The 12,785-nt window shown below is 40.6% G+C and overlaps 1 protein-coding gene across 2 annotated transcripts in view; it reads right to left on the bottom strand.

Moving 5' to 3' along the window:
* Positions 1-3,098: 3,098 nt before the first annotated feature.
* The window catches only part of STK32A (serine/threonine kinase 32A), a 133,610-nt gene continuing 123,923 nt past the window's right edge, over positions 3,099-12,785 (bottom strand). The window contains exons 12-13 of one of the 2 annotated variants that reach the window (XM_042938623.1): positions 6,928-6,992; positions 3,099-6,587 (exon numbers count right to left, since the gene is read on the bottom strand). In XM_042938623.1, the coding sequence (XP_042794557.1) occupies positions 6,494-6,587; positions 6,928-6,992 (159 nt within the window). In that variant the 3' untranslated portion in view covers positions 3,099-6,493. The remainder of the gene's footprint in view (positions 6,588-6,927; positions 6,993-12,785) is intronic. The other variant, XM_042938631.1, reaches the window with a different exon arrangement.

Below are 12,785 nucleotides of genomic sequence, written 5' to 3'. Positions count from 1 at the left end.
TCTCTCCCCTAGAAAACTCCAGCTTGAGTCCCAGATATACCCATGGGCTGTCCTCGGCAGCCAGCATTCATTGTAAAAGTTCCCTCCTTGGAAAATGGTGTGTGGGTGTTCAGTTCTGTGTCTGGTGAAAATGAACAGACCGTAAATCTCCCCGTGATCTGTGGTAGCTGTGAGGCAGCTCTGGGACGTGAAGAGCTGTTTGGTTTGAACCGTGAAGAAAACTGTGTTTTGAGTTTAGCTGAGATTAAAGAAAAAGTTCATCAAGTGACTGTTAATGTACACCTGGTTATTAAAATAACTATGAAATTACAGATGTTGTCCAGTTTTCTTCTGTGTGCGATGGGCCATTTCACTTGCAGTATTAACATTGCACGGTAAATGGAAATGGTTAATGAGGCGGGCAGATCTGATGAAAACAAGAGGTTTCCTGAGAAAATGTGGGGGGGGGGGGTTTCTGTGTTTTCAGTTGAATTTGAGTTTTTGTTTTGGCTGCAGCGTTTGATGACCGTTATTGAAACTTAGGAGAGTAAAGTTTTGTCTGTGGATCATCAAAGTTGGTATTAATGTAAAAGGCATCACCATCTGAGATAAAGTCTGGCTGAGTCCAGTACAGATCCTGAAAGGGTTTCCTTCATTTGTTTTTTGGTCACCCCCATAAAGAATTTCTGCTTCTCCCTAAAAGCCTAGACTTGGAGAAGATTCAAACCAAGCATTTCCCAAAGTATATTCTGTCCCATACTGATTCCAGGTTGTCTAAGGAGTGTTGGAAAGGATTATTTACTAAGTGTACTCCTCTGAGAGACTTAAGATCCTGTCATCAAATTCAAGGCTATGAGAAATCTTGTCAGTCTTTGAAAATTTGTCCAATTCAAGATTCTCAAACTTTGACTGCTGAACCCTTCTATATCCTCTTTTAACATCCCAACCAACTTCTTAGGCTAAACTCTCTTGGGGAAACACTCCTGTATCAAATTCCACATCGTATGGGATGCTTTTCATTGGAAATGGCAGACTATCGTGTACACAAATTTTTCTTGAAAAGGGTATTTTTTAGAGAGTCCTTTTTTTAAGGTTTTATTTATTTTTGAGAGAGTGCACGAGCAGGGGAGGGGCAGAGAGAGAGGCGGAGACAGGATCTAAAGCGGGCTCCGCGCTTACAGCAATGAGCGTGATGTGGGGCTGGAACTCACCGCGAGATATGACCTGAGCCAAAGTTGGACACTCAACTGAGCCACCTTGGTGCCCCTTGAAAAGGGTATTTTCAAGTCTGGTGTAATGAGAACTTAAGGGATAGACTTGGGTGGATCCAAGCATACCTGGGCCTAGAACATGGTTTCTTTTCATCTCTTAGCCCAGCTTGCCTTTAGTCCTTCATAGGAAAGCTTCTGCGTGTGGGAACAGAACTGGCCATCAGCACCCCCAGATTTTCATTTTGCCTGCCTAGTGACTGCAGGAGAAGGAGAGAGGCTCCTTAACTAATCCCAGCCAAAGAGACTGATTATGGTTGGCCTGGCTTGGGATATGTGTTCCCCATGGGACTAGGCACCATGGCTAGGACACTGGGACCGATGGATCCCACCTGGTCATGTGCCCCACCCCAGAGCTACCTGAACTGTGTGAGCTCTGAATCACACACACATACACAAAACAGTTTGTGATACTGGGAGGAGAAGGTTCAGATACCGGCTGGGCAAGAACAGCAGATGACCATGGTACGTTTCCCAAGCCTGCTGGGCCTACGGGATTTGCTCAGCTAGGTGCCTATGTGTGGGTGGGGCAGATGGAGAAGGGGTAAGAGAATGATAATTTCTTATTAATTGGTTCTATGTGTCTCGAATCCCTCTTGATCCGGTAGAACAATGCTGTTAGTTTGGGAACATAGAGTGACGGTACCTTTTAACACCAAAGCTTAGAAAACATCAAACGCTACTCTCAGAACATGGTTGTTTCAGTTTGAGGTTCATGGTTTGACCCATAGTCAAAGTCTCAGTTTGAAGCTTACACTCAGGATTGGTGAAATACCTCTCCCAGCCCATGACCAAGCAGCAGCTGAGCTCTGCGTAGGGTTAGAGTGGACTCATAGGGCACGGTCAATGCTTAATTGAAGTGAACTCAGGTTGCAGGGTTGGCAGTTTTTTTGTTTTTTTTTTTTTTAATGTTAGTGAAATAGACACCATGACTTTTGTACCTCTGTGGGCTAGAGCTGTTCGGGGCTGACCAGGTGCAGAATGAGAACACTGCACAGGAGGAAAAAGGTCCCTCTGGTTTCAAAGAACTCCCTGGAATCCGCTTTGCTACCATCAGACCATCACAAAAGGGACACCAACCAGGAGCAGGAAATGGGGGATGGGAGGCCCAAAGCAGTCTACAGAAATGAAATCATATACTTATGGCTGGCACTCTTCAGGATCAAGAGTTCTAGATCTTGCCCTGTGCGTGGTTGCTGAGAACAAAACAGGACACTTGACATGGTTGGACCACAGGGCACTCAGCATGCAGGAGTTCAGAGCCCACTGATAAGAGCATAGGATTTGCTCAAGGAAAAGGACAAGCCCGAGGAACTCGCTGGCCCGCTAGCTGTTAAGCTTCTGGGGGCCTAGGAGGAAGTAGCTTCCGGCCACAAGAATGCACAGCTGTCTGTGACCTGCCCACCCCCCCCCCCCCCCCCCCCCCCCCCGGCCCTGTCCTAGGTGTAGAATATCCACCTGCTCTTTTGGTATGTGGAATGGGGCGGTGGGAAGATGGAAAGGGTAGTAAGGCAGAGTGCTGACAGAAAAGGTCCTTGGGCGGTGGACAAGGTGAGAGAAAGGCAAAATCTGGAATTCTGGGCTGTGCTCCCTAAGGGGTGAATGCTAAGGGGGTCAGGGTTTTAGTTGTTATATATATGAATAAGTCACACTGTGCCGCATTCCACTGTTCTAGAACATCTCTAATACCAGCTCGTCCCTGGTAAAGGATGGTGGGAAACAGAAGTAAGAACAGGTGACTTTGGGCCCCCACAACCCTACCTCTAGGAAAAACAATTACACACACAGCTGACAAAGAAGGATCCATGGCTCACTGTATACAGAAGACATTTTAATACACAGAGAGGCACATTCACATTATATATACACCACATTCAACAGAAGTAGGTTTTTCCCACCCAAGGGCTGCTTGTTTACAACAGCACAGGTAACTGGAGTTTGGATTTTGGACATCAATGTTTAACGTCAATCAGACACATGGAGCTCCTAAGAAACAGCTATCACAGGTGGACAGTAGGAAACAGGATGCTGTGTGGACAAAGCAGGCACAACGGGATACTGAAACAGACACTGTTTTGCATGCCTTTTCATTCACCTGTTGAATTAAAGCCTCACCATTACGGCATCATCAAAAGCAGAAACACTGGTTCCTGCTACTTGTACTAGCATTATTTATTTGTCCATCCAATCTGGAAAAGCTATGATGATATAAAGCCTAGTCGTTCCTGGTTAGTACTTTCTTCCAATCGGAGGAAGCTTAACTACTAATTAACTAAATTGCTGTAATTAAGTTCATAGTGCTTTGTACTCCAGGATATTCATCCCTGCCCTAGCAATGACCCCAGCCCAAACCAGTGCTGCCACTGACAGGTGTTGGCCATTAGCAGAGCATTTAATTCCCATGGAGACAGGGTTGTGGGCCGGGCTCCCCTGCTGCAGTGTAAGAGTGCTAACTAGGAAGCTTCTGGTCTTCAATACCTGCTCAGAGTGAAGCTCCACACAGGTCAGGGTGAAAGCAGTTAGGAGAAAAAGACTGGGAATACCAGTCAAGGGGATGTAAGATTCGGCTTGTTTTCCAAACTTCTAAGCCTTGGTTGTCACGACTCTAGATGAGACATGGTCCACCTGGTTAGGACAGTCCCTTTTGGCCCAAGTTACGGGATCAAGCCAAAGAACCTGATACCAACAAGAAGCAATCACGGTTCAGATTTAGGCATCCTTTTGTTTGGGGGAAACTTTTTGTCTTCCTGTTTAAAATGTGTGGTGGTGGGAGGTGCTTTTGTCAGTGTATACAGAAGACATTTTAATGCCTTACAGATGCAATGCTTTTTCATTTCTAACTGGAAACACATTGAGGGTCTGTAACCCGATCGGGCCTGAAAACGCATCTTACTGCTCTGAGGCTGTGCTCTGTGGTTGAGGTGTCCACGGCTGCTGAATGCTCACAGAGGTGCTTTGGGCACGGCAGCAGCACACTGGAAATAAAAACTAGGGGTTCCAAGTACAGAGGGGGCATTGGGCTCCTATCCGGTTATAGCTGGTACAGATGTGAAGCGGCATAAATGGTTGGGTCCCTTCCCAGGGGAGAGCCTCCTGATCCCAGTGCTCTGTGGTGTCTCCCGCAGCCTTTCCTCTGGGATGATACATGCACAGGCCCCAACAGCAGGACGAACCAGGTGACTGGAGAGGTATGTCCACAGCACATCAGGGCTTGGGTCAAAACGCGTGAAAGACAGAAGCTGATAAACATGCAAGGGGCCCCTGATATTCCTGGAGTTACCAGCCTGGAGCAGAACCTGGTCACCTAGTTGGTTTTTTTCATATAAAATTAGAAATGGAGTCAGGGCCAGTGCGTACTTCATAGTGCTTGGAGAAAAAGCAAAACCGCGCAAATAATATGTGGGAAATGTAGGAAAAAAAGAAAAGAAACAGAACAAAAGAGCTGGTTTTAATTCTTAACAAAAATATGGTTGCTCTTAAAGTCGAGAGGCTCTGCCAGAAATTCCGGGCGCATTAGCTCCATGAGGAGAAAATCCTGAATGCCAAATGAGAGTCCAGCACTGGCTTCCTACCCATGTTTAATTGCCCGAGTGCTGCTTCCCTCCTGGCTATCTGGTGTGGCAGGTGCCAGATCTGTTACTTCTGCCTACTCTCTCTGTCTGGTCTTCCCTGTTGCCTCCTCCTGGCATTTTGGCGAGGCCCTTACTCCAAGTAAGGACAAGGTCTAGATGATCTGAGTGGCCAAGGCGTCAAACAGCCCCCCACTAAGCCTGTTCACTTGTTGACTTTACCCAGTGGCATCTGTCAGGTGCCAGAACGAGGTCCTCTGCAGAGACCTTCTGTGTATCGAGAGAGAGCAGTTGGGTCCTATGCATATCTCACGTAGGCGAATTAAACTCCGTGTTAGGCAAATAAATAGAAAATACATAAAGAAAAAGTGAGACATCAATAATTTTGTAAGCAGGCAGTTCCACCCGCCATTCTTGGAGTGAGCTGTGCTTCAGTCCGTTTCCGTGATGTTAGACCTCTCGGATGTGGGAGCATCCCGCAGTTCTATTATTCCGTCTATAAAGGCATATATGATTGGTTCAACATTTTGGTTCATCTGATATTAGCCAAAAATGAGACCAAAAATAAAAGACACAATCATAACAAACCCCAAGATGGCAATTTGCTTCATTACTGGAGACTCCCTGCCCTGGGCTCTGCTAAGAAAAGATACCATGCTGTGGGTAATTTAAGGGATTTTTCAAGTGTAAATTTTACTATCTTCCAAACTCACCTTCCATTCTAACTTAGACTATCAACCCTGTGTAAGGGACAGCTTCAATGTACCTCAGGGTGGACATTGCTGTCAGCATGACAATATTATTTTCTGGTCCCCTCCAGACATAGGTCTCTCATAATCTTAAGAGGACAATTAGCTCCCAAGGAACCTACTAGAAGAAGGTGAGCAGTATGCTAATAACTACCTCACAACAGGCTTACCGGGAAGGGGGAAAAAGCCCTGATTTGAAGCATTTTCCCATTTCCATGATGTAAATAGTCTCAGTATTTACTAATCATCACCAATTTCAACTTCCCACCCTCAAATCACTGTACAGGGCAATGGGAAAGACATGCCCAGTAAGCTCTTGCTAGCTGATGTGAGCTGATAATGGTGTGTGGACTCCAGAGCACAACCAGAAACCCCTCATAAATCTGTTAGTTCTAATCAGTTCCCATCCATTTCTTCCCCCATTGAATTCCTTATTCCTATTCAATCAGATGTGGGGATTTTGACCTCTTTATGAAATTGTCTAGCTCCGAAGAGCCTCGCTCACTCAGTCTCCCACCAATGTCCATCTGCCCATTTGTCACAGTGTAGTTAGAATGTGGAAAAATAAATCTACGTCCAAATATTCTTTTTAAAATAAAAATAAAGGCTGTGTAGAATAACAGAATGGTAGCAGTAAAAAGGCAGGACAGAGCTCATCTAGAATAACCCTCTCATTGAGATGAATAAACCCAAGCTGCGGTTAAGTGACTTGCTCAATGCCACACGGTTGATTAGAGGTGAAACTACATCCCAGGAGACCCAGGACTCCCTGTATCCTGTTGCCTCCTCCCCAAGGCATTCATTCACATTTTCTGAGGTGTGTGAGGTGTGGAGAGGTGAGAACTACTGTCAGCAATTCCTGGCGTGGGGATCAGAAGTTCCTGCCTGAGGTGGCAGGACACGTCCAGAGCAGAAGATGTTGAGGATTTCACACGCTGTTATTCTGACCATTCTCTTCTTGTGGGTATTTGGTTTGTTCCAAGGTTAGATTAGCTGGTCTTTTGTTAAAGTCCCTTTTTACTCTTAAAAGAAAAAAGCAAACAGTGCTTACTGTTGAAATGAAAAAGAAAAGATGTAAGCTTTGAAATGATAGAATTAAGACCAACAAGTTAGAAAGAGGTGTGAACCAAGGACCTTCCCCTAAACGGAAACCTGATGCTAAGCTAAATTATGCTTTGCAATTTTTTAAATCTTATACAGGGGAATAAAAGTGTCTGAAGTTTCCAAATTTTCTATTATGGATATGTGTATAATTAGAAAAAATTAGAAATGTTAAAAAAAATATGTTAAGGCTTTGCAAGTAAAGTCTGGCTGAAACATGCCATCATTTGCTGGGCTGGTGTTTAACCAGGGGTTACTTACTTTTCTCTGTTGAAAATTATGAACTCCTTCTGGACAGACTCAAGATGCTCTTGAAGAAGGCACATCTTCCAGGTGAACAGATGGGGGTGTGGTAGGGGAAGAGAGATGCAGTTAGCAGACCAACGAGGACCCTCAAACAACCAATAACCTACTGTCTCTTCACCGAATGACTCAAATCTAAGATGCACCAGTCTATCTTCAAAATAAACACGATCTGAAAGTGTGTGGCAGGAGTGAGACCCCACCCAGAGTAATAGGGGAGCAAATAAGGAAGAAACAGCAAAAGGATAAAACATGTCAACTCCATTCCCCACAATGAGCCAGCAAGGAAGCCATGGGTTATGGTTTATGAGCTTGATGTCTTTCAGCCACTTAGCCCATGAAGAAATCATGGCTTCGAAGTGGGTGGGGAAAAGGGTTTACTGAGCCGGTTGCCTACTCGCCAGTCATCTCCTGGCTCTCTTATGAAAGGTCTGGAGGTTCTACTTGGATTTAATGAATAGCCTGGAAACATCTCTCCACATTGAGTTCTGGTGGAATCATTCCCTCAACAACTGTACTAGAGTTGATTATATTTCAGGTGCAGTGAGCAGAATCTTCTTTGTGAGTCCCAGACAAGCAAAACATTTGCTTTGACTCAGTACTGTCCAGCTTTCAACATCTCTTGATGAGTTTTCCATCATAATGAGAAAATTTAACCTCAAAACAGCAATAATCATCAGATCCAGGGCACTGTCAGACCCAGATCAAATGTTTCAAAAGTCTTCAGTGAAATACTTCCAAATTACTTCTGATGGAGAAATATTCCCCAAGGGAAAATACTTATTTATTCATTCATTTTTTTAAATCTAGGAATTAGGAAATTCAAGTCTTCATGTACTGGAGAATTTTGTTCCCTGAGTGAATGTTTAGGTGATAGAAGAGGAAAACAAAAAGGAGAGGAAATTTTGGAGAAGTGGGGAGGGGAGGAAGACAAAGGGAAAGAAGATTCTGCTAAACTTGTTCTCAAAATGGGGGATTTGTGACCCTGAGGGTTTCTACTGTCAGTCATGGGGGACACGAAACTGTGGGACAAACATAATCTGATACAGCTTCTTGGAAGCAGCTTTACCCAAAGATTTTTATTTAAAAATTTGTATATGTTTATATAAACACATATCTATTATACAGCTTATTCATAGTATTCTTAGAAGCATTTTTATTACAGTTGTTCGCTTTTCCCTAGTTTTATTGAGATATAATTGGTATATAGCCCTGTATCATTTTAAGGTGGACAGCATAATGTCTTGATTTTCATATATTGTGAAATGATTACCACAATAAGTTCAGAAAAATCTATCATCACATAGATTAAAAAAAGAAAAAAGAAGAAAATGGTTTTTCCTTGTGATAAGAACTCTTAGGATTTACTGTCTTAACATTTTTCTATAGATCATACAGCAACTTTAGCTACAGTCATCATGTTGTATATTACAACCCTGGTGCTTATTTTTCTTATAACTGTAAGTTTACACCTTTTGACCCCCTTCATCCAATTACCCAAACCCCAGCCCCCTGCTTCTGGTCACTCCAAAGGTGTGTTTTCTATGAGGTTGTTGGTTGGATTCATTCCACATACAATCATAGTATTTGTCATTCTGTTTGACTTATTTCACTTAGCATAACACCCTCAAGGTCCATCCATGCTGTTGCAAATGGCAAGATTTCTTTCTTCTTAAAAGCTGAATATTCTGGGGTGTGTGTGTGTGTGTGTATGTGTGTGTGTGTGTGTATGCATACTACAACATCATCCATTGCTGTGTCTTTATCTTTGCTATTGTAAACAATGCTGCAGTGAACACAGGGGTGTAGATGTCTCTTCAACACAGTATTTTTGTTTCCTTTCAATGTATCTCAGAAGTGGAATTGCTGGATCATATGGTAGTTCTATTTTTAATTTTTTGAGGAAGCTTCATACTGTTTTCCATAGTGGCTGCAACAATTTACATACCCACTAACAATGTATAAGAGTTCCTTTTTCTCCATATCCTTGCCACAACTTGGTATTTCTTGTCTTTTTGGTGTGTGTGGTGACAATTTTTTGTGGTTTTGATTTGCATTTCACTGATTATTTGTAATGTCAAGCACCTTTTTTTATGTACGTCTTGGCCTTCATATATCTCCTTTGGAAAAATGTCTAGTTAGGTCCTTTGCCCATTTTTGAATTGGATTATTTGGGGGGTTTATTGCTGTTTTTGCTTTTGAGTTGTAGGAATTTTATATATTTTGGATATTAACACCTTATCAGATAAATGATTTGCAGATATTTTTTCCCATTTCATAACTTGTCTTTTTATTTTACTGGTAGTACTTCTTTTGTTGTGCAGAGGCTTTTTAGTCTGATGCAATCCTACTTGTTGATTTTCTATTTTGTTGTGAGTGCTTAAGGTGTTATATCCAAAAACTCATTGTCAAGGCCCATGTCAAGCAGCTTTCGTCCTACTTTTTCTTCCAGGAGTTTTATAGTTTCTGGTCTTAAAGTCTTTAATCCATTTTGAGTTAATCTCGGGGAGTTAATTTTTATAAGATCTAGGGGTCTAGTTTCATATTTTTTACATGTGTATGTCCAGTTTTCCCAGCACCATTTATTGAAGAGACTGTCTTTTGTCCACTGAATATTTTTGGCTCCCTTGTCAAGCATTAGTTGTATGTATTTGTATGGGTATATTTCTGGGCCCTTGATTCTATTCCATTGGTCTATGTGTATGTACCATACTGTTTTGATTACTACAGCTTTGTAGTATAGCTTGAAACAAGGAAATATGATGCTTCCTGCTTTGTTCTTCTTTCTCAAGGTTGCTTTGCCTATTTGGGATCTTTGGTGGTGCCATATAGATAGGATTTTTTTTTCTACTTCTGTACAAATCCCATTGGAATTTTGATAGCAATTGCATTGAATCTTTAGATGGCTTTGGGTAGTATGGACATTTAATAATGCTAATTCTTCCATTCCATGAACACAGGATTCCTTTCCATTTATTTGTGTTGTCTTTAATTTCTTTCATCAGTGTCTTATGGTTTTCAGGGTAGACATCTTTTACCTCCTTGGTTAAATTCATTCTTAAGTATTTTATTGCTTGTTGATGCTGAAGTAAATGGGATTGATTTTTTTTCAGATAATTCACCGTTAGGGTATAGAAATGCTACTGTATGTTAATTTTGTATCCTGCGATTTTACTGAATTTATTGATTAGATCTAACAGTTTCTTGGTGAAGTCTTTACAATTTTCTGTATATAAAATCACGTCATCTGCAAATAAGCAATTTTACTTCTTCCTTTTCAATTTTGATGGCTTTTATACCTTTTTGTTGCTTGATTGCTCTGGCTAGCACTTCTGTGCTATGTTGAATAGGAGTGATGAGAGTGGGCACCCATGACTTGTTCCTGATCTTAGAAGAAAAGCTTTCAATATCTCACCACTGAGTCTGATGTTAGCTGTGGCCTAGTCATATATGGCTGTATTAAGTTGAGATATGTTTCCTTGATACCTAATTTGCTATGAGTTTTTATCACGAACAGATGTAGAATTTTGTCAAATCCTTTTTCTGTGTCTCTTGAGATGATGTGATTTTTCCTCTTTCATTTCAGTGTGATATCTCACATTTATTGATTTGCATATGTTAAACCATCTATGCGTCCTAAGGATATATTCCACTTGACCATGGTGAATGATCCTTTTAATGTACTTCTGAATTTAGTTTGCTTGTATTTTATTGAGGAATTTTGTGTTTGTATTCATCAGGGATATTGTCCTGGAGTTTCCTTTTCTTTTAGTGTCTTTTTCTGGCTTTGGTATCAGGGTAATGCTAGTGTTATAAAATTGGATTAGGGGTGTCCCCTCCTCTTTGGTTTTTTGGAAGAATTTGAGAAGAATTGGTGTTTATTCTTCTTTAAATGTTTAGTAAAATTAACACCTGAAAGTATCTGTCCTGGGCTTTGCTTTGGTGGAAGAGCTTTGATTACTGATTCATTTTCCTTACCAATAATTGGTCTGTTCAGATCTTTAATTTCTTTCTGATTCAGAATTTGCAGGTTGTATGTTACTAAGAGTTTTCCTTAGTAAAAAAAACCCAAAACAACCATTTCTTTAGGTTGTCCAGTTTGTTTGTGTATAGTTGTTCATAGTGGCTTTCTATGCTCCTTAGCATTTCTGTGCTATCAGTTGTAATGTCTCCTCTTTCATTTATATTTTATTGATTTGGGTCCTTTCTCTTTTTTCCTTGGCTAGTTTAGCTTGTTTTTTTTAGGTTGGATTTTTTTTTCTTTGAGTATAGTTGACCAAATTTTTTGTTTTAGTATCAAAGTATTACATAAAATATAAATACATAGGCATACATAAATTATTATATAATATTTATACATATATGTTATATATGTATAAAACATATACAATATTTTATATGTTTATATATACATATATTATATATTAACAAAATATTTATATAAACGTGCATAAAATATAAAATATATGTAAAAATTATGTAATATGTTTCTCTATGTATTTCTATATAATATATAAACACATATATAAAGATATATGCATATATGAACATATAAAATGATACAAAAATATAACATTAAAAAACTTTGAAATATTAACATTTAAAAATATTTTAATATTAAAAATCAAGACTGTAATCAACTAAAATGCAGAAATGCATGTGAGTTTTTTTTCTCTATCACAAAAGTCTATTTAACTTAAAGATATAATAAGACAGATACTCAGAGGGGAGTTTGTGATACAGCAGTGCAGACCCCAACAGTCCCACCCCTGGCCCTTGAAGGTCACATTTAACGTGTTCTCTTTCCTCTGCTTTAGGTGAAAAAGTTTAAGATGTGCAGTGACATGGACAATTCAACAACAGTAGCCAAAAGGGGAAAATGAGGGGAAGGAGCGGGAGGTGAACAGACTGGGGGGATGAATGTTTGTCTTAAGTGGCTGAGAAGGAAAGGTTGGTTAAAGCTCTTAGAACTTACTTCTCAGGGATGAGCAGAACAAACTGCGAGCAGACCAGGATGCAAGGAGGGGGCACTGAAAAAAATCTGAGGGGTTTGGAGCACGTGGAAATCAGATGGTAAAAGAGGACTTAAGTCATTTGCCTCAATAGCAGAGCACCTACACAGTATGTCTACCTTTTTGGTTCTATACTTTATAGAACTATACTTCTATACTTTAAAGCTGTTGATGAGCAGAGAGGGATAAAATAGGGAACATTCTGGAAGCAAAGAAGCAGAGGCATCTGACATGAAGAAAAGTATGAACGTGGGAAAGAAAGAAGCTAGGAGTCAGGACGTAGAATGGAAAAGTAAAACATAATAACAAATCATTACATGCACTAATTGACTCAGAAGAAGTCTATGAAATGGGTGTAACAACATCAACTCCATTTTATAAATGAGAAAACAGGAGGAAAGGGAAAAATTTAATGCTTTTACTTTATTTAATCATATCCTGGATTCTATACCAGTGGATCTCAACCTTAGAACTTTTTAACTCAACCTGAAGAACTTCTTAAAATACTGATGCCCAAGCCACACTCCCAGATTCAAATGTAACCAATCTTGGGTGGGATCCAGACACCAGTATCCTAAAAGAAGTTTTCCCAAATGGGTTATATGTGATGCTAAGGTTGAGAAACACTGATATAGCGGGGGCCTAGAAGTCCAAGGGGTCATATGATAAGCTTTTGGCATTATATAAATCTACAACTTAACCCAGTTAGTGGGTACTATGCCTTACTAACATTATCTTACTTCCTTCTCAGATCAATTACAAGGTGTCCTATTACTGTTCCTATTTTTTATCCATATAATAAAG

The sequence above is a fragment of the Panthera leo genome, chromosome A1, assembly GCF_018350215.1.
Source record: "Panthera leo isolate Ple1 chromosome A1, P.leo_Ple1_pat1.1, whole genome shotgun sequence".
NCBI lineage: Eukaryota > Metazoa > Chordata > Mammalia > Carnivora > Felidae > Panthera > Panthera leo.
Note: the sequence above shows the minus strand (reverse complement) of the source record. Positions and strands in the feature narration are given on the sequence as shown.